Genomic DNA, 19,355 nt, shown 5'->3' on the forward strand with positions numbered 1-19,355 from the left:
ACAGAGCATTTTTACAATATGATTGTAGAATAAGTATTCTTCTGATTTTAATAAAACATACATTAAAACAAATTTTGTTTGCCAACATTGTTTTTGGAGGTACATAAAATATGAGAAATTAAATGTAAAACTCGTTATTCCTGTGTAATTTTTCTTTAGAGTTGCCAATAATGGAGATTATACAATTCTTTCCAGATTTGCATTGGTTTGATTTTGTTGTATATGTGTGTATGCGTATGTGTATGTGCGTGCATGTGTGTGCAGTAAAATATGCAAAATGGGTTATCATTTTGGAACATTCATTCTCATTTACCACTGTGCACAATTTAAATTTAGTAAAATTACAACATACTTTTGGCATGAAGTCCCCGAACTAATTATATGGTATTTAATTGCAAAGCTGATTGGTATATATTTACATGGCATCTGTAAAGATCATTTCAAATGACCGTGAGCTTATTATATTTTCTTGCGAACATGTTCAAATTCGTAACTCCATTTGAGAAGCTGTTTCTTTTATAAACACAGAAGCTTTGATGTGGCAATTCTCATTTTATTCTGTTGAGATCTTTCACCAAACATTTGGACTTATTCCTTGGGGCCAAAATATTCTGTCAGATAACTTAGAAATCATTGAAAAATCTTGATCATTAGTGTTGTTGAAAATTTACACTGATCATTCTTTTAAAAGTTTGCTTAGATTGTGAGGGTAAAAAGCTCCAATTTTCATAAGCAATGGATTGGTTTTACTCACTTCTATTTCTATCAGCTACTCTGGAGGCTGAGGCAGGAGAATGGCGGGAACCCGGGAGGCGGAGCTTGCAGTGAGCTGAGATCCGGCCACTGCACTCCAGCGTGGGCGACAGAGCGAGACTCTGTCTCAAAAAAAAAAAAAAAAAAGAAATTCAAGTATTAACAAAGCTATCAAAATATAGGAAGAAGGGAGTAGATAAGTATACGAGTGCTAAATGGTCTTCCATAACAGAATCAATACAGGTTGCTTAAAGCTGCCAAATCAAGAAAGATAAGAACATATTATTAGCAGTATGTAGATAACTTCACAAAAACAGTAAATGCTAAGAACTGTTATTTCTAGGGAGTAAGACTGGGTTAGAAAAGGTGGGGCAGTAAATTACTGTTCTCACTAGAAGCTTAGCTATTTGACTTTTACAAAGCTCATGCATCGTTTAGAGACAAATTTAACCTTAAATTGGAAATGCTGTACTAATTTCATAGCATTAGGTTTTCAGAATTTATCAATTCCTGTCACTAAAAAGATATGCAAAATATGAATGAATTATTCATGGTAGACTGTTATGATGTAATGACATATACTACAAAATTAACTGGCTTAATACCCCCTCTCCAACAAAAGTTAATTTCTCTCATGTGGTATGCGTTCTTGTATCAGTCAGCAGAGCAGGTCTGCCTTATGTAATCTCTCAGGCAGCCAGACTAATAGAATGGCAGACCTTCTGCCATCTGTCACCTGAAACATGCAGACTTTCCCTTTCTCCACAACAGTGGAAAGGAAAAGAGAGTTGCACCTGAGCAATGCAATTCTTTGACCTGGAAGTAATATCTGTCACTCCTAGTTACTGCACAGTGACCAGAAATATTCTTATGGTTTCTTTGTTTTCTTTCAAGGAGATGAGAAAGTTTAATTCCACTTTGCGTCCCAAAGAGAGAAAGATGGTCTATGTAAACACTGGACAGCTTCATTAAAATAAAGAAATTTACATTTAAAGATTTTAGGTAAGTACAGTATCATGATCAGTATTTTGAAACCTGTACAAACCACTAGTATATTATAAGGGAAAATAACGAATACATTATCAAGTCTTTTTCTCCTTCTCTATATTTTTTTTGACCAAACTCTTCAAGGCAACAAACTTGAAAGAATTTTACAATGGATACCTATATACCAAGCACCTAGACTCCAATATTAGCATTTGACTATTGTAACTCTGTCACATATTGTTCGCGGTGTGTTGCCATCTAAAATCTCTTTGGTGCATCTTTGTTTAAGAAATTCAAATGATAATAATACCAATAATACGAATGATAATAATCTTGTTTATCAGCACCTAGTATATTTAAGTATCTTAACTACACTATTACTCTGAGAGGACTCTCAGACAAAGCATATTATTCTTTGCCTACTATGATTAAATAACCAATGTTGCAAGCGTTTAAGTAACTTGCTCAGTTCCTTTAGCAGATAGAGAATTCACACTCATTTGTACTGAGTCGACAGTCTCTATGCTCTTCCTAATATACCTCACTATCCTTGCTTTTTGATACACTGGTGTACTAAGTAACTGAAAACATTTTGTCTCTTTCCTCCTAACTACATAAAGACCTTGTATATGATCTTACTATGCAGAAGTAGCTTATCTTGTGTAGAAATCTTGTTTGTTCCGTGTCTGTTTCCATTTCTCTGAAGGCAGAGTCTCTACCTTTGAACCTGAATCATATGCTTGGTTTATACTCCCATTAACCAACAGCTTTGTTATGTCATTTTTAATGCAAGTGAGAGGCCAGAAAATTGAATATATGGCAGAAGTCTTGCCCTATTGGAAACAAATTCTGGCACCATAATATACACAATGGATAGCTTTTCAGATGACTTTTGCAAAGCATAGTTCTGCTAGTTATTTTACGGTTCTGATCTTTTTCCAGGACGACTTTAAACTTGTCTTAAGAAACCGTTAAGAACTCGAGACAATGAATCTTTTACTACACTTGAATTTTGTTTGCTCAGCTGAATGTCACAAAGAAAGTAATATTTTTGAGAGGTATAAAAATAAATACAAATTTAAAGATAATAATTCTGTGATTTGCCAAATCATGTTATATTTGCTTCACAGTTTTTTCTACAGTGTGCTCATATATTATTTGCTTTCTTTTCCCAGTATAGAAATATTCTCGGCAAAATGTCTGAGATCTGTCACAGCTGCATAAAGAACATAAATTTCTTAGAGTTTTTGGTAAATATGACATTTCACTGTTTTGCTAAGTCATAAATCACCTTCATTATGTGCAGTGCTGCAGATGTTGTGCAAACTATCATTCAATGGGACAAATAATTTTTAAACAAGTGTTTTAATAATCAATTTCTATGTATTTATATGTATTATTCTATAATAATCCTTTAACTTTTTTTTCAGTTATAATGACATATTTTATCATTAGAATTAGTATAACATAGTGGTCAAAAGTAGGGCCTCTGAAGCCAGACTGCTTAGGTATGAAATCTAGTATCTGCCTTTCAGCAGCTATGTGACACTGAACAAGTCGTTCAAACTATTTGTTTTCAATAGTTCAAAATTTTCATCATTTGGTTCTCTCTTCTTTCCTGGGTTCTAAAGGAAATCATGATCACTTGCAGCAGAGATTCTTACCAAATCCGAATTCCTTGATCTTTTGACTTGGTGACTTAATTCCTCTTAATTTTGGGAGTTCCATCCCCTGACCACACCCAGAATCTTTTCATCTCTCAACATTGAGCCTCTTAAGATATCTTAAGCTGTAGGCTCCCAGGCTCTGTTACTCTTTTTCTTCCAGCTTATATATGCCCTAATGCCTCTCATACCTATACTTCAACTTACTGAGCCTTCAGTATTTTTCTCCCAATTGTCTGTCCCCTCCTGATCTTATTATTTTTTCACTATCCAACTTCAACTTCATAGTTCACTAACCCCATTCTATCACCCTCAACTTCACTTGACTGTTACCCATGCATTGCATGAAAATTTAAAACCTTTGACGTGGATGAGTTTATCATTTATTTTTCTCAGTTTTTTATTCATAAAATGGTCTGCTCTGGTGAAGAAAGTCTATGCAATTGTATGTATCAGAGTCTCTGCTAATAATAAAATTCCAACCTATCATTTATTGGGTATTTTCTATGTTTCAGATGATAAAAAGTTTTATATCTGTTCTCTGTTAATTCTCACAGTAACTGTGTAAGATAGATGATATTGTTCCTTATTTTACAGATGAGGATCCAATGCTTAGAAATGTTAAGACATTTATCAAAAATCAAAGAGTTAGTAACAGCACAGGGTGAATTTGAAACTTGATCTTTTCTCTCCATAGTACAAGTTCTTTTTTTTTTTTTTTTTTTTTTTTTTTTTGAGACGGAGTCTCGCTCTGTCGCCCAGGCTGGAGTGCAGTGGCCGGATCTCAGCTCACTGCAAGCTCCGCCTCCCGGGTTTATGCCATTCTCTCGCCTCAGCCTCCCGAGTAGCTGGGACTACAGGTGCCCACCATCTCGCCCGGCTAATTTTTTGTATTTTTTTAGTAGAGACGGGGTTTCACCGTGTTAGCCAGGATGGTCTCTATCTCCTGACCTCGTGATCCGCCCGTCTCGGCCTCCCAAAGTGCTGGGATTACAGGCTTGAGCCACCGCACCCGGCCAGCACAAGTTCTTAACCACTGTACATGTAATTACCAATATATGTAGGTTGAAATGTACAGTTTTACAATGTGCTTTCTATTTTTTTTTAACTTTCTGTTCTTCCCTTTTTTTGGATTCCATAAGTAACTTTTCACTCTTTTTTCCCCATTGTATTAGTTTGACAGTTATACATTCTCTACCTACATTCTGTGGTTAACTTTGAACAAAAAAATGCATCCATCCTTTATAACATATAACCTAACCATAACCAATAAACTTTACACTCCTCCTAGGCAATGCACCATTCTTAGAGCACTGTAAATTTTAAGTATCTTCATCTACCCATCAATCTATCAAATACCCATATTATGATAAGAAATATTAGTGCATGTATGTGTATATGTTTATGTGTTTGTGCATATATATGCATATACACACATACACACACACACAATCACAATAATGAATGACACTTAGTACTAACCATGTGTCAGGTGCTGTTCAAGGCATTGCATATTCCAGTTCATTTTATATATATATACATAGATATATATATATATATATATACACACACACACAAATATATACACACACATATATATATACACACACATATATTATATATATATATATATATAGAGAGAGAGAGAGAGAGAGAGAGAGAGAGAGAGAGAGAGATTAATGTTATTAATGTCATGGCCCTTGGTTTCCAGATATAGAACTTCTAAACTCTTGTAGATGGGAGCACTAGGCTAATCTTTTGTTCTAATATTTGGTTTTTGATCCCAGTTATTGACACAGCTCTCAGCTCTCAAGACTCTGTAATTTTCTTTTTTCTTTTCTTTTCTTTTTTTTTTTTTTTTTTTTTTTTGTTGTTGTTTGTTTGAGACACAGTCTCTCTCTGTCACCCAGGCTGGAGTGCAGTGGCCCAACCTCGGCTCACTGCAAGCTCCACCTCCCAGATACACGCCATCCTCCTGCCTCAGCCTCCTGAGTAGCTGGGACTACAGCGCCTGCCACCAAGCCTGGCTAATTTTTGTATTTTTAGTAGAGACGGGGTTTCACCATGTTAGCCAGGATGGTCTCAATCTCCTGACCTCGTGATCCGCCCGCCTCGGCCTCCCAAAGTGCTGGGATTACAGGCATGAGCCACCGCGCCCGGTCTGTAATTTTCTGAATGATACGAACACCTGATACAGAGCTCCTAAATCCTTTAATATGTCCTGGGTGATTGAAACATCTTTTGTTTTAATGAGGCAACTCCTTGATAGCCTCTGGATGGAGGCTAGCTGCCCAGGAAACAACTAGTTCGCAAGGGTTTAAACTTCCATCTGCCACGACCATCGGTGAGGAAAGAGAGGCTGAAGGTTGAGTTGACCACTAATGGCCAGTGATGCAATCAATTATGCCAACATAATGAAGACACCATAAAAACCCTTAAGCACTAGTGGCCAGTGATGCAATCAATTATACCAACATAATGAAGACACCATAAAAACGCTTAAGAACGCAGTCCCAGAACTTCCAGTTTGCTGATCACCTGGAGGTGTCATGCGGCTCCATGCCCCTTTTTATATACTTATCCTATGCATCTCTCCCATCTGGCTATTCATCTGTATCCTTTGTAATATCTTTTATAATAAATCTATAAAAGTAAGTAAAGTGTTTCCCTTACTCTGTGAGCTACCCTAGCAAATTAATCAAACCTGATGAGGGGCTTGTGGAAACTCCAATTTATAGCTGGTTGGTCAGACGTGTAGGTGAAAATCTACTGTTTGTCTTTGACATCTGAAGTTGGGGCCTGGGGCAGTTTTGTGGGACTAAACTCTTAACCTGTGAGATCTGACACTGTCTCCAGGTAGGTAGTTCCAGAATTGAATTGAATTACGGAATACCTAGTTTCTGTCTGCTAGAGAATTAGTTTTTGGTGGGTGGGGAGAAATTCCCTCACATTTTGGTGACCAGAGGTAAAGTGTTCTTTTGAGTGTGTGAGAGTAGGAGAAACACTTATTTCTTCCCACCTCTTACACACACACACACACACACACACACACACACATTTTACACTCAATTATTTTGATGATTTACTGAATTCTTTGACACCAGTCTTATCAAAGATGTCATCTGGAATTTTTTTCCACCATACCATTTGTCCTATCTAGGTTTTTTTTTAAAGGGTATTTGGAGAAGTTAAATAAAATAATTCTGTTGCAATGTTTTTACCACCAAAAATCTATCTTAATTTTTTAAACATCATTTGCAAATAAATTGCTCAGTCTATCATGTATATTTATTTTCTTCGATCTGTGCCCTTTTTGCTTGCTTATGAATTAAATTTATGATATTTATCTGGAAAGATTATAGATAATATTTTGTTATGTTTTGTTTTGCATTTTAAGTAGGTCCATTAAATGATGGATTGAGAGCCATAATTTACAAAATGGCTCAACTTAGCTCCTAGTTATTACTCCTGAGTTTTAAGAATGATAGTCACATTGTATATAACATCAAGAAAGAGAACAGCATATCATTTGAAAGCTTCAGGGAAACTATAGTAGCTTTGGACATATGTCAAAAAGATTGTATGAAGAAAGTGATTCCATTACTCTCAGCTTCACTTGTCAATACTCAGAATGATGTCTGTATTCTCCTAATCTGTTCCCTGTCTGTGACCAGTCTTACCGCATGGGAGTATTAATGTTTAAGTGCAACATTCTTCCAAATTATTGAATAGATTAACAAAATCTAGAAAATTGTATCTACATGTTTATGTATTCATCCAGACCTCATTCAAGAAATTATATGACATCTTCTTCTGGATCAATCACAGTTTGCACTTGCTCAAACTCATGATTCTTTCTAAATGTGTCTCTACTAGAAAGTACACTGCCATCTATTCTGTCATGCAAGCCATAAACTTTAATACCCTCATTCCTCTCACTCCCCTTTGTACAATCTGCCACTAAGTCTTGACAAGTTTACCTCCTAATACTCTCACATTTGTCCACTTCTCAGTAATTCCACCAGAACCTTGTAATCCAAACTTCCTTTTTATATTTTTCTAGCTTGTACTCTAAGACTGAAATTCTAACCAATCTCTGAACATTTAGTTTTGGTTCCCTCCAAACTGTTCTACTCACAGTGCCAAGGAGAAACATACACATACACACAATAATAATAATAAATAACACTTACTTAGTATTTACCATGGGTCAGGTGCTGTTCAAGGGACTTTACACCTTCCAACTCATTTAATCCTCACCACATGGTAGGTGCCATTACCTGTCTCCATTTTATGGATAAGGGAACACTGAGGCATACATAATTTAAAGATTCTGTCCAGGATATGAAGCCAGTAAGTGGCAAAGCTGGGATTTGAACTCAGCAATTTTAGCTTCAATGTTACTGTTCTTTACTACTGCGTGATGTCACTCTACAATGAAAATAATCCCTTATGATTTAAAACTCTTCAGTGACTTTTAAATTGTTCTTAAGGACTAGAATCTTTAAATTCTGCGTGGAATATTCTTCCCTTCTACCTTGTGCTGCTAAATATTTTTAATCGTTTATATGTTTCCTTAATCATTATTTCTTTAGAGAATCCTTCTCTCAAATCACTATTTTTAATTCCTTTGCAGCATGCAGCTCTCTGTTAATCACATTTATCACATATGAAATTGTACATATTTTTTGTGACTTTCAGTTAATTGGTGTCTCACTGTAGAATAAACCATAAACAGTATTATTTCATCTGTATGTAGTACAGTCATATATATGGTACTCAATAAATACTTAAATTTAAAGAAGGAGGGAATGTAGTAAATTCCTAGAGTTGAAAAGTTCTTGGAGAAACATTTCACGACAATGTTGCTTCCACATTAGGACTCTATTTTATACTCTTCCTCTTGAATTATCACTTATTCACTGTTTGAAGAATTCCAGAGGTGGTTAACTTTACCTCAAGAAAAGTACTTCCATTGCTGGGTGACTTGGAACAACTATTAGAAAATTCTTTCTTAACTAGAGTCAAAATATGGCTTCTTATCAATTTTACCCCTATGTTCTACTCTTCATTTTGGGACTTCCTGGCATATGTTCTGTGCCCTTTTCATTTTTTTTTAATTTTTATTTATTTATTTATTTTTTTTTTTTGAGACGGAGTCTGGCTCTGTCGCCCAGGCTGGAGTGCAGTGGCCGGATCTCAGCTTACTGCAAGCCCCGCCTCCCAGGTTTACGCCATTCTCCTGCCTCCGCCTCCCAAGTAGCTGGGACTACAGGCGCCCGCCTCGTCGCCCGGCTAGTTTTTTGTATTCTTTAGTAGAGACGGGGTTTTACCGTATTAGCCAGGATGGTCTCGATCTCCTGACCTTGTGATCCGCCCGTCTCGGCCTCCCAAAGTGCTGGGATTACAGGCTTGAGCCACCGCGCCCGGCCTTCTGTGCCCTTTTCAAACGGCATGTTTGCAAATATTTAAAGTTATGTTCCCCTTCACATATTTTTTCCTCAGTCTAATGATATCTGATTGCTTCTATTTTATGACATAATTTTTATAATTTTATTTATGTGCTTTGAGGTCATTTAAAACATTGAATTGATTTATTACTTTCAGCCAGCATTTTAAAAACTATGTTCAAAGTTTGTTGATTGGTTCTCCTTCCTCACACTCAAATAAGTTTTGGTGTAAAAATAAGCAATACGTTTGGTATAAGTTCATAGCAAGGATTGGTTCTTCTTCACCCTCAAATAAGTTTGGTGTAAGAACATAGTTGCATATTATATTATTTTCTTGGAAATTTACATTATAAAAGAGCATATTAAGTTTCTGAGAGGCTTTGAAGTAAACTATTGGACATTTTTAACCTAGTGTTTTACAAATATATATAATCATTTTTCTGTGGAAACATGCCAGATTTGTAGAATTTTTAAGAATACTGTTAGGAAAATATATATAAAGGCATACATTGATCTTTATATACAGATTTCTTATAGCATATGCTTGCAAAGTCAGAAGGCTAATGTAAAGAACATGGTACTTTGTTACTTCATGAAATTCTGTTTTTTTTAATTCACAAAAATCAGAAATATGTCAAGTGATTAGAATAACATTTTTTTGTGTTTTCTGGAAGAAAAATAAAATGAAGGTAGGAGTAAACATATTTGCATATATTTATGCCAGAAAATGAAAATCATTTTTTACTACAACACATTTTTATTAAAACATGGTCTTCAGTTAAGCTTGCTGTCTTTGAAATTTTCTGTTTTGTTAGAAAGCACTCAATATTTTTATTTAGAAAATCCAAAAACCACAATGAAATATGAAGAACAATTTGCAATTTAAATGGATTTCAAATGTTAAAACACTAAGATTCCACAAGAAATGCATTATAATAAACATAGAATTTAGAACTTATAAGAATACAGTGGACTATGTCTAAAAACAACAGCTACAAGAAATGGTAATGAACTAGAAATGACTGCTGTTTCATTATTTGATATTAAATAACAAGAATTATTTAGTAATTAAGTATTTGAGTCATTCCATATCCATCCTCAAGCTAAATATCAAACTTGTACCGCCAAAAGTTACTGAGCAATCTGCAGTTATTTTATTATGATTACAATTAAGGAATACCTTATTTTCTCATTTTCTTCAGGTCATTCTCCTCCTGTTTGATTATTACATTTATACTGTAAATTATGGTATCTGCATAAGTAATTTTAAACATACACAAATATGTCCTTTTTATTATATAAGAATATAATTGTGTTATTTAGTGTTGATAAGCTATGGAAGAGACCAAAATACAACTATCTTTGAGTTGATAAACTATCTTAACTCTGTGTCTGTTTTATTAATTAAAAGAAAAGCAAATTAATGCAGGTTGTGCTGCATGTAACTGGCAAAAGCATCTTTGAATAGAAAAAAATACACTGCACAAATGAAAATGGTGGCCAAGAGCAATGGGGAATATGACTTGTGTCCTAAGCCTATTAATGGTAACCATATTTCATGTCAGAAACATTAACTCATTAAACTAATTTTAGATTTGGTGAGAATGTGTTTAAATAATGACAGCCTGCAGAAGTCTGAAGCAGGTCATTAAAGCCATTGGGACTGGTGGTTTGATTTCATTTCCATCCAGACGGAGGTAGCGAAGATGAGGTCCATAACTGAAGGAATCTCGTTCTGCAGGCAGTGTGGATGGGCTGGGACATATTACAGAGACATTCACACCTACAGAGACAAAGAGCATAGATGAATGAATTGGAACACAAGAGAAACTAACAGTGGGAAGACCAAAAAACTAATGCCATGGTCCTATGGAGGGCTTAGTGGCCTAATACTTGAAAATGGTGGTTATACAAAACATTTGGGTCAGTGAGAGATTGTGCCTATCTGTTTCATAAAAGTAATCCCAAACAAATGTTCAGCAAACTTACAGTCATCTCAGTCCATGTTCTGCTACTTAGTATACAGCACTAGTAAGGAAATACTGTTAAGATCTGTGATAGAAACAAAGGGGTATAAGACATCTCTTGTTTTCTAAACCTGCAGGTAAGATAAAGCACATTCAGATTGCTGTAGGTAGGATTTACGGCATCAGAGGTGGAGACAACAATTCAGATTTGGGACTGAAAGAATGGGTAAGTACAAAAGTGGATGGATGGATCCTGGATGGGTAAGTAGAAAATCAATCTAATATAAAAGAAAATGCTTGAAAATTACCTTAAAAGATGCAAAATAGTGTACATAACATGATTTTAAACGTAGAATTAACATCACGTTACATAAGCAATACAGAAAACAAACTTGAATCTTCATCTTCAAGTTTACTTAATTGGAAACAAAAATTTTGCCAAGAATTGAATGACAAAGAACTCAAGCCAGAAAATATCCCAGCAGCCTTTTCACATGGTTAGGATGGGAGTAATTGTGCACCTGCCTTGGATCAAAGCCCTTGGCACCAATGACTATGCTGAGAGTTACGAACATCCAGGAGAGAAGGCCAGTTAAACTAGCAAAATTCAGGGAAGTCTGTAAAAGCTGATTTCAACCATGAATCCATATATTGCCTTTAAATTCCTTTTCAAAACCATTCCAAACAAGAGATCTTCCCTGATTAGACCCACTGAACTTGGGCAATGCCCCTCCTCTATGGTCTATTGTTTTATACAGACTCATATTGTAGTGAACAATTTTATATTTCCAGCAAGGTTGCTTTGCTTTGAATTTATGCCATTTTGTAAAATGAATTTAATAAAAATAATGACTCATTTGAATAGCAGTTTAGTTGTTAAAAAGTCAGGTTATCTTTTTTTACATACATTCACGTATCACCTGATCATCTCACAGGCTTTATCAGGCAATATTATCATTCTCCCCACCTGGGCATTTGTGGGAATTCTGGTTCGGAGAAATAAGGAAATGTACACAACGTACTTCAGCAAATAAGTGGCTGAGCTGAGACCTGGCCTATTCTTTCTATTTCTACAATGGGTCTCTTGCCCAAGATAATATGTCCCTTTCAATGTGCAATCCTCTTATCCTCATCAAGCTCATGTCCCATAATCAATGTATGTCTGAACAAATGAATATAAAAAAGAAGTATTCTAAATTTAATTACATTTTCATAACTTACACTGTTTCTCAGGGAACACCAGAAAGCAATGTAGTTGAGTAAATAACATTTTTACCTAATCTTAAATCCCTGAAAGTTTTCAGAAGAATGAATATTTCCATCATATTGCTTGAGACAAGTTCACTGTCTTGTAAATTTTGATTACTTTTCATATAAGAGGTATGTTTCTTGGAGAATACTTTGTTACAGCCAGAGTAGATTATGTGGCAAGAAGAAGCAAGTACTTAAACAGTTTTGACACAATGTGATTTTATTATGTCAATAATTCTTTCCAGGGAAACTCTTGTATTTATTTTCTTAAATATTGAAATAACAAAATTTGATATCTACATTAAAAAGTAAATAACTAGATTTCTCTTTGTTGCTGTTCTACTGATAGAATTTTTTTAAATTTTGCATTCCTGACTCTGAAGGAAAGTATTGTTATTATACCGTATGAGTGAAAAAAAAAAAAAAAAAAAAAAAACACTTTAGGCTCAGGTTTTGGCTATTGCATTTACCCTTTGTCCTTGGGCAAATATCCTCCCCCAGCTGATGTTCAGTTTCTCTTTCTTCAGAAATTCCTAATAATATCACACAAGTTTCTTGCAAGGATTAAATAGTAGTTCTCAAATCGTGAGCCAGCAACATGAATACTATTAATACCTGGGGACTAAACTGTGAGGCCCAATCTCTGACCTAGCAAGTCAGAAATTCTGGGGGTGGGCAACAGCAGCCTGAGTTTACAAGATCTCCAGGTGATTCTGATACACACTAAGATTTGAGAATGATAGAAATATATGATAAAACACTTTGATAAAACTCTAAAATGTGGGTCTATACTACAGACATAACACTCTATAAGCTAAAGTCTTATACTTCTCAACTGTGTTTTAAATATTGCTACCTCACTCTTAAACACCCTAATTCACAAATGCTCAGGATGAAATGCTTAATTCATAAGCAAGGGCTCTATGTGGAGTCACTTGAAGTTTACTTCCCATATCAATTGTACGTGAGGTTTTTAAAGAACGTACCTGTAATATACCTGTAGAAGCACAGAACACTCGTCAGGAAAAATAATGTATTTAGGATAATATTGTTGTTTCTCTGATTCAGCTAAACAGATTCATCTCTTAACATTTTTTTTCTGTTGCATCTTTTGTTTTTGACTACAGGATTAAACAATACATATCATCACCATGGAAAAATAACCGCTGTGGTGGCAAGCTGCCATTTAATTCCTGGATTGTAGGCTCAAGTACACTGTTATTTAACTCCCCCCACCAAATAAAAAAAAAAAAAAAGGATTAAATAACTGAGCAGTACCCAGTGGAAAAATAGTCTGTTCCTATAAATTACATGTTTATGCGATTATTTGCTTAAAAAGCTTTAGTGAGTAATAGCCAGGCAGCACAACCTTTTGACAAATTATCTTTGTTATTCTCTTACAAACTATCCTGACTGAATCTCACTTTTGGAATGCATTTTCTTAGGTTGTCCTGGAGAAATCTCCCCAAAGTTATTTTTAAAGGGTCTACTCTGAGGTTGAAGATGCATAGATAAATGCCAGGCTAGGTATCTCACCCCTGTGGCTGGACCCATTTTTACACCAAATCCAGCCTGGTCTCATGCATAATTGTGAAGAAGCCAAGTTTGTCTCTAATGTGTCCAACATCTGCTTTCTATAATCACTTCTTCTCCTGATGATGCCTCTGCCTCCAAAAACTTTGCATTCATCTGTCACTCTCTTATGAAAAGTTCTTTCCAGGAAAGAAGAGAGTATTCTACCTGTCTAATGCCTGTAAGTCCTAAGCAGTTGCCAGCTACCAGGGAAATTTCTTTCCATTTTAATTATAAAGCCTTAAACTATAGTAGTAGTTCTCAAGAAGATCAGCTAGTTCCCAGAATATCAGCTGGAAGTCTGTTAGAGATGAAAATTCTCAAGTCTCACTCTACGTCTACTGAATCAGAAATCCTGGGGGTGGAGTCACCAGCCTTTACACACTTTTTTGAGACTCCCCATGTAATTAGGGGAGTTTAATTAGAGACTCCAATTAGGAGAGTTTCAGGCATCAGCTGTCATGTAGTGTTCAGGACAGAGATGCCTTCCTAATGCCTCTTAAATCATATTTTCTTTATTACTAGTTTGAGGTTGTTCGTGCCTGGTATGGTTTCTTAAATAAACCTACCCAATGGGGCAGAAATATTGGAATCTCCTGGAGTAAAAGAAGATAGAGGCATTTAGTTTCTCTAATGGATAATAGTCCTCTGTAGATGACTCAAGTCCACTTTTTAGTCTTCAGTTTGAAGATTTGGACTTCTTGGTTCATTAAGACTCTCTGTGTATAGACAAAAATTTAATACTGAAAATTGAAAACACACTAAAAATCTAAAGGAACATTAGTGGGGGAGGGGGCAGCACACTTGCTCTTTTTAATGAAGATAAAGATACATTTAATGACCGTGAGCCCTTTAGTCAAAGACACACCCTGCAGGTTACTTACTTTTAATTTTGTTATGATCAAGGTGAAGGTGCTGAAGATGAGCACTGATTCGGGGAACCTTTGTGAGTTGATTGTGTGACAGTTGAAGATCTAGAATTGATGATACATCAAATCCTCTTGATGGGAGACCCTCATCTGATAATTTGTTGTGATTTAGTCTCAAAAAGGCCACTTTAGGAATCACATTAAAATAATTTTCTGGTATTCCTTCAATGGAATTGTTGTCTAAAAACAATTGCATTGTATTGGCTGGTAATCTTGGAGGCATATTCCTCAGGGCATTCTTGGCCATGTTTAGCTGCATGAGGTTCTTGAGTCCTTTAAAAGTGTCTCTTTGAAAGGCATTGTCCACTAATTTATTGTTCTGCAGGTCAAGAAGGGTCAGGTTCTCCAGATTGCTAAAGGTCCCTTGAGGAATTCTGGACACCTTATTTCTAGCTAATTGTAATTGTTCTAAACTTCTTGGCAATGGAGAAGGTACCTCCTCTAGCTCATTATCTTCCAGAAATAAGAAGAGCAACTTCTTCAGCTGGCTTAGGGCTCCTTTTTCAATTCCATAGTTGGTTATTTTGTTCTTGTTTAGATTTATCCATCTTAACTGGGTGGCATTCTCAAATGGCTTTTCAGGAATGGTTTCTATCAGGTTGTTTTGAAGATAAAGATACCAAATTCTTGAAGGAATAGCAGGGATTTCTTTGAGGCCTCTATTTTCACAATATAAAGCAGTAGGAAAACTGGGTGGGCAGAAACATTCCACGGGACACTCGAAGTCATGAATAGTCCAATCATCTGAGTCATGTACTTCATAGACCTGCCTCACACTTCTAGTCCACACAGTGTCTGTTATGAATAACACCCACAAGATGAAACAGATTGTGCCTGCCATTATAGCACCTACAGAAAAAGGAACACAACCGTTAGATATTTGAAGATCTTGACCCTTAGATAATTTTATACATCAAAATGATCAGGAAGCGTTGCTTCTTCAGTGAAGAGTGAAAATATGTCAACATTTCATACACAGATCTTAATTAATACACATTAATTAGTAGGCATCATATGCAAAGCATTTTGCAAACACTGAGAATAATTCACCAACTTGTAGCTTTCTGGTTGTAACCCAATCACAATAAAAGCTGAGAAATGGAAAGAAAATTTTAGCAGCTCTAAGTGTTTTTCCATTTCAAGCTATTTAATTTAAAGAACTGAACTGAAACCAGTAGTTGAATACGAGAGTACAAAAAAGTGATCTTTTTAAAACCCAAACTGGGAATCTGTGTTGTTCCTGAGAGGAAGGCATATGCTTTTACTTTTACTCCTAAATGAGGAGAACATCTGGATGAGATTCCCTAGGCCTTTTGGCCCTTGAACCAAAGGAATGAAGAGATCAAAGAACATTTTAGCCCTTTATGGTAAAGGAAGGTTCTAGGATCTGAATAAAAGTGTGATTAATCTGTTATTCTGTAGCTCAACTTCTTAGGTAAGTTTTTTGAGGGTGGGGGAAGATGTCTATAATTTTAAGCACACAATTAAGCTGTTCAGCCAAGCTACTGAATTATCAATTCTCTCTCTCTACTCACTCTCAGAGAATATATATATTCTATCTCTACATATGTGTATATATGTATGTATAGAGATAGAGTTTATTATATAGAGTTGGATACATTGTGATGTATAGCACAAGTACTTGAGTATTGTATTCAACTATGGCATTATTATGGTTGATAAGAAACAAAAACAACCAAAAAATGTATTTAGGATACAGGTAGAGAATTTCTTTATATTCACATTATCAGTGTGGATAATAGAAAGTAGGTTAGCATTTACTAATATTTGGTACATTTAAAACACATCAACCCTCCCCACTGATCATCAAAAATTATTGGTACAAATAATTATTTTAACAGGAAATATACATATATAATATATTTTAACCATTTATTTATAGCATAAATATGTTACATATATATTTATATATATATATATATCAGTAACATTCTGACCAATGTACATTTATTGAACTGATTGATAATAGGACAAAATAAATTTTACTGATTCCTTAGGAAAAGATAAAGTCAACTTCATTTATGAAATGCTGATCATTCAATTTTGCCATTAAATTGCAGAAAACAAGTGCAGAGCTGCTTCTGCAAGCTGTCAAATTTTCTAGGATTGCAGAACGTTGCTCTGGCCATGTTCCAACAAAGAAACATTATTTTTTTTTCTTTTTCCGAATAGGGTTTTGGTTTAGTTATTGAAGTTGCAACCCTGCATCTGTTGAATAAGTACTCTGCATGCTTAACTTTAAGAGTTTTTAAAAATGCAAAATAGTTTACCTTGCCTTCCAGGAATACACCGTTGAGTCCTGTGTCTGAGTCTGAAGTTTGCTAAAATTAAAAAAAAATCTTTCACGAAAATAATTTGTTTTACTTTAAGCTGTCAAGCCTGCTGTGAGAAACAGTGAAACCTACTCGTACCATTCACCATGAACACCTTTGATCTATTGTTTCCACTTTGACAGGGCTTCAGAAGACTGCTTACCTCAGCCTTCTTGGATCTTCTTCTTCCTTTTCTATTGGTTACTGCTTGTACATGGTAATGGATTGACCCAGGCTCCACTGTCGTGTTTTTATGAATCCTCTGTAATATATATGCACTAGTATATCCAAATTTAACCCCTCCAACAACCACAGAATCTCAGTGCCTACACAAGCCAGCAAAGGAAATTCTTACTTTAATCCTAAGAACCCATAAAAAAAATTCTAGACAATTTTCATTCCTAATTCACAATTCAGTTCATCAGTACATGTTGTTATGTACTGATATCCAGACCTTATTTACCAACAGGCAACTGAAGGCAGTTTTAATTTCAAGTATAACAAAAATATTTTAAAAGATTTTAAAACATTTTCCCAAGATGATCATTTCTTAAAAATTGAATACAAATAATTAAAAGCCAATGTCTTCTGTTTATATGGACATATTTTATTTGTTTCTGATATAAAATAGATGCTGTCAAGTGTTTGATTAAGGGAAAAATAAATAAATATATGTATTCAAAAAATTTAAACGTGATATCTCGAAAGTGCTACCTGATTTTGTTGCTAATCTTGGTATTATGCTTTGTTTCAGAGAAATAATTTTTGTATCCCTAATTGTTAAAAGAAATAACAATTTATTCCAAGTACCTGCTAAGGTGGGATAATTTTTTTATTCATTATAATATAACACATATTTTGCATATAGTCTCTTATGAGACATTACACTGTTACTTTTTTCTTTAACACATGTGTAAACTAGTGTGTCCTCCACTTCTGATATTTGATGAAAAAAAAATTATGCTTCTTGAGAAAAGATGCAAACAAAAAAAAATCTCATTTAGGTATTATTCTGTGGATTGATTGTTATGCTTTTGTTTTTCAAAATCTGTCTTATTCTAGCCTCAGTGAATGCTATATGCCTCATTTAACAGCTCACATGAGTATTGTCAAAGAGCACGGTGAAGAGGAGTAAGCATTGGATTCAGAAGACCTTTTGTGAACCACCTCTTTCCTCTCTCCTAACCACAGAAAGGTCAATTAGAGTTCAGTTTTGTCATCTATAAAACAGTAATGGATTGCTTCACAGGGTTAGGTCTAGTTCATTATAAACGATTACAGAAATAATCGCCTTACTTTAGAATTAGCCCTATACTCTCAACTGGAAAATGCATTCACATTTAAGGGTTTTTATAGATTAAGATCCTATTTTGACATGATTTTTTACTACTCCTATAGGTATGTAGGTGTACTCACATCACATTTTAAGAAGACAACCAAGTGTTATTTACTTTCTCATAGCAATCGTCTCCTCTCTCTGTTGCATTTCTTCTCCCTCTCTTTTCTTTTCCTAAATCCTCGCGATTTAAACAACAGATGATCTTCAAATCTGCATAGCCCTCTTCCAGCTATTGTCTTACTGTTAATTTTTTTAGCCAAACTGATTTTAGTCATTTTATAATTTTCTTACACAAATGTTGCTACATGTTCATTGTAGGAAAATTAGAATAGCATACTGTCTGCCTCCAATCTGTTTCCTCTTCACCATTCCACTCATGATCTGCCAACCAAAATATGACTTCTAATTCTGCTTCCTTAAAATGGTTCTGACAAAAAATCAACAATGATCTTCACATTTACTAATCTGTTGAAGTCTTTTAGTGTTAAGCACACTTGGCCTTTGACCATACTGACCCATCTCCTTTTATTAAATGTTTGTCTTAGTTGTTCTGACCTCACTCTTTCCTAGTTTTTCCTCCCCTTTTCTGGTGACTTCTCTCTGTCTATATTCCAAAGCTCTAGTTCCTCTTTGTAACATTATTTAAGATTGTTTCTAGCATTTGCAAGCCTTTGAGATTCTATCCTCTGCTTTACGCTTTTCTTGCTCTATACACATTTCCTGCATGATTCTATGGTTCCAACCATCTCCTCCATCATGGTAACTCCTGAGTCTGTATCTGCAACCCAGCCTCTAGAATAAGACCTGCTTTCCAATGTGTGTGCATTTCTGCTTTCTAGATATCTCCTATTGCATGTCTCAAGAGCATATATGTAAAATGAAATTCTCTGTCTCCTTTTACTTCTAACTGCTCTTGTCATTTTCTACTTTTGAGACTTTTGTCATATTCAGTCTCCCAAACCACAAATCTGGAAATCATTCTTAAGTCTTCTCTCTCATTCTGCGCACATATGATAACAATCACATTTTAAGGACTTTGGGAGACATAATACAAATAAAAATGATCATCTACAATGCTTGCCGAGTTTGAATGTCATTGTCTCCAGACTA

The 19,355-nt window shown here is 35.1% G+C and overlaps 1 protein-coding gene across 1 annotated transcript; it reads right to left on the reverse strand.

Moving 5' to 3' along the window:
* Window positions 1-9,608: 9,608 nt before the first annotated feature.
* On the reverse strand, window positions 9,609-17,466 carry KERA (keratocan). The gene is made up of 3 exons (XM_010383943.1): window positions 16,865-17,466; window positions 14,529-15,422; window positions 9,609-10,637 (listed from the first exon to the last, which is right to left on the reverse strand). The coding sequence occupies exons 2-3, from the start codon at window positions 15,412-15,414 to the stop codon at window positions 10,465-10,467; spliced, it is 1,059 nt and encodes a 352-aa protein (XP_010382245.1). The 5' UTR covers window positions 15,415-15,422; window positions 16,865-17,466; the 3' UTR covers window positions 9,609-10,464.
* Window positions 17,467-19,355: the final 1,889 nt, after the last annotated feature.

This window comes from Rhinopithecus roxellana, chromosome 10 (genome assembly GCF_007565055.1).
Source record: "Rhinopithecus roxellana isolate Shanxi Qingling chromosome 10, ASM756505v1, whole genome shotgun sequence".
Taxonomy (NCBI): domain Eukaryota; kingdom Metazoa; phylum Chordata; class Mammalia; order Primates; family Cercopithecidae; genus Rhinopithecus; species Rhinopithecus roxellana.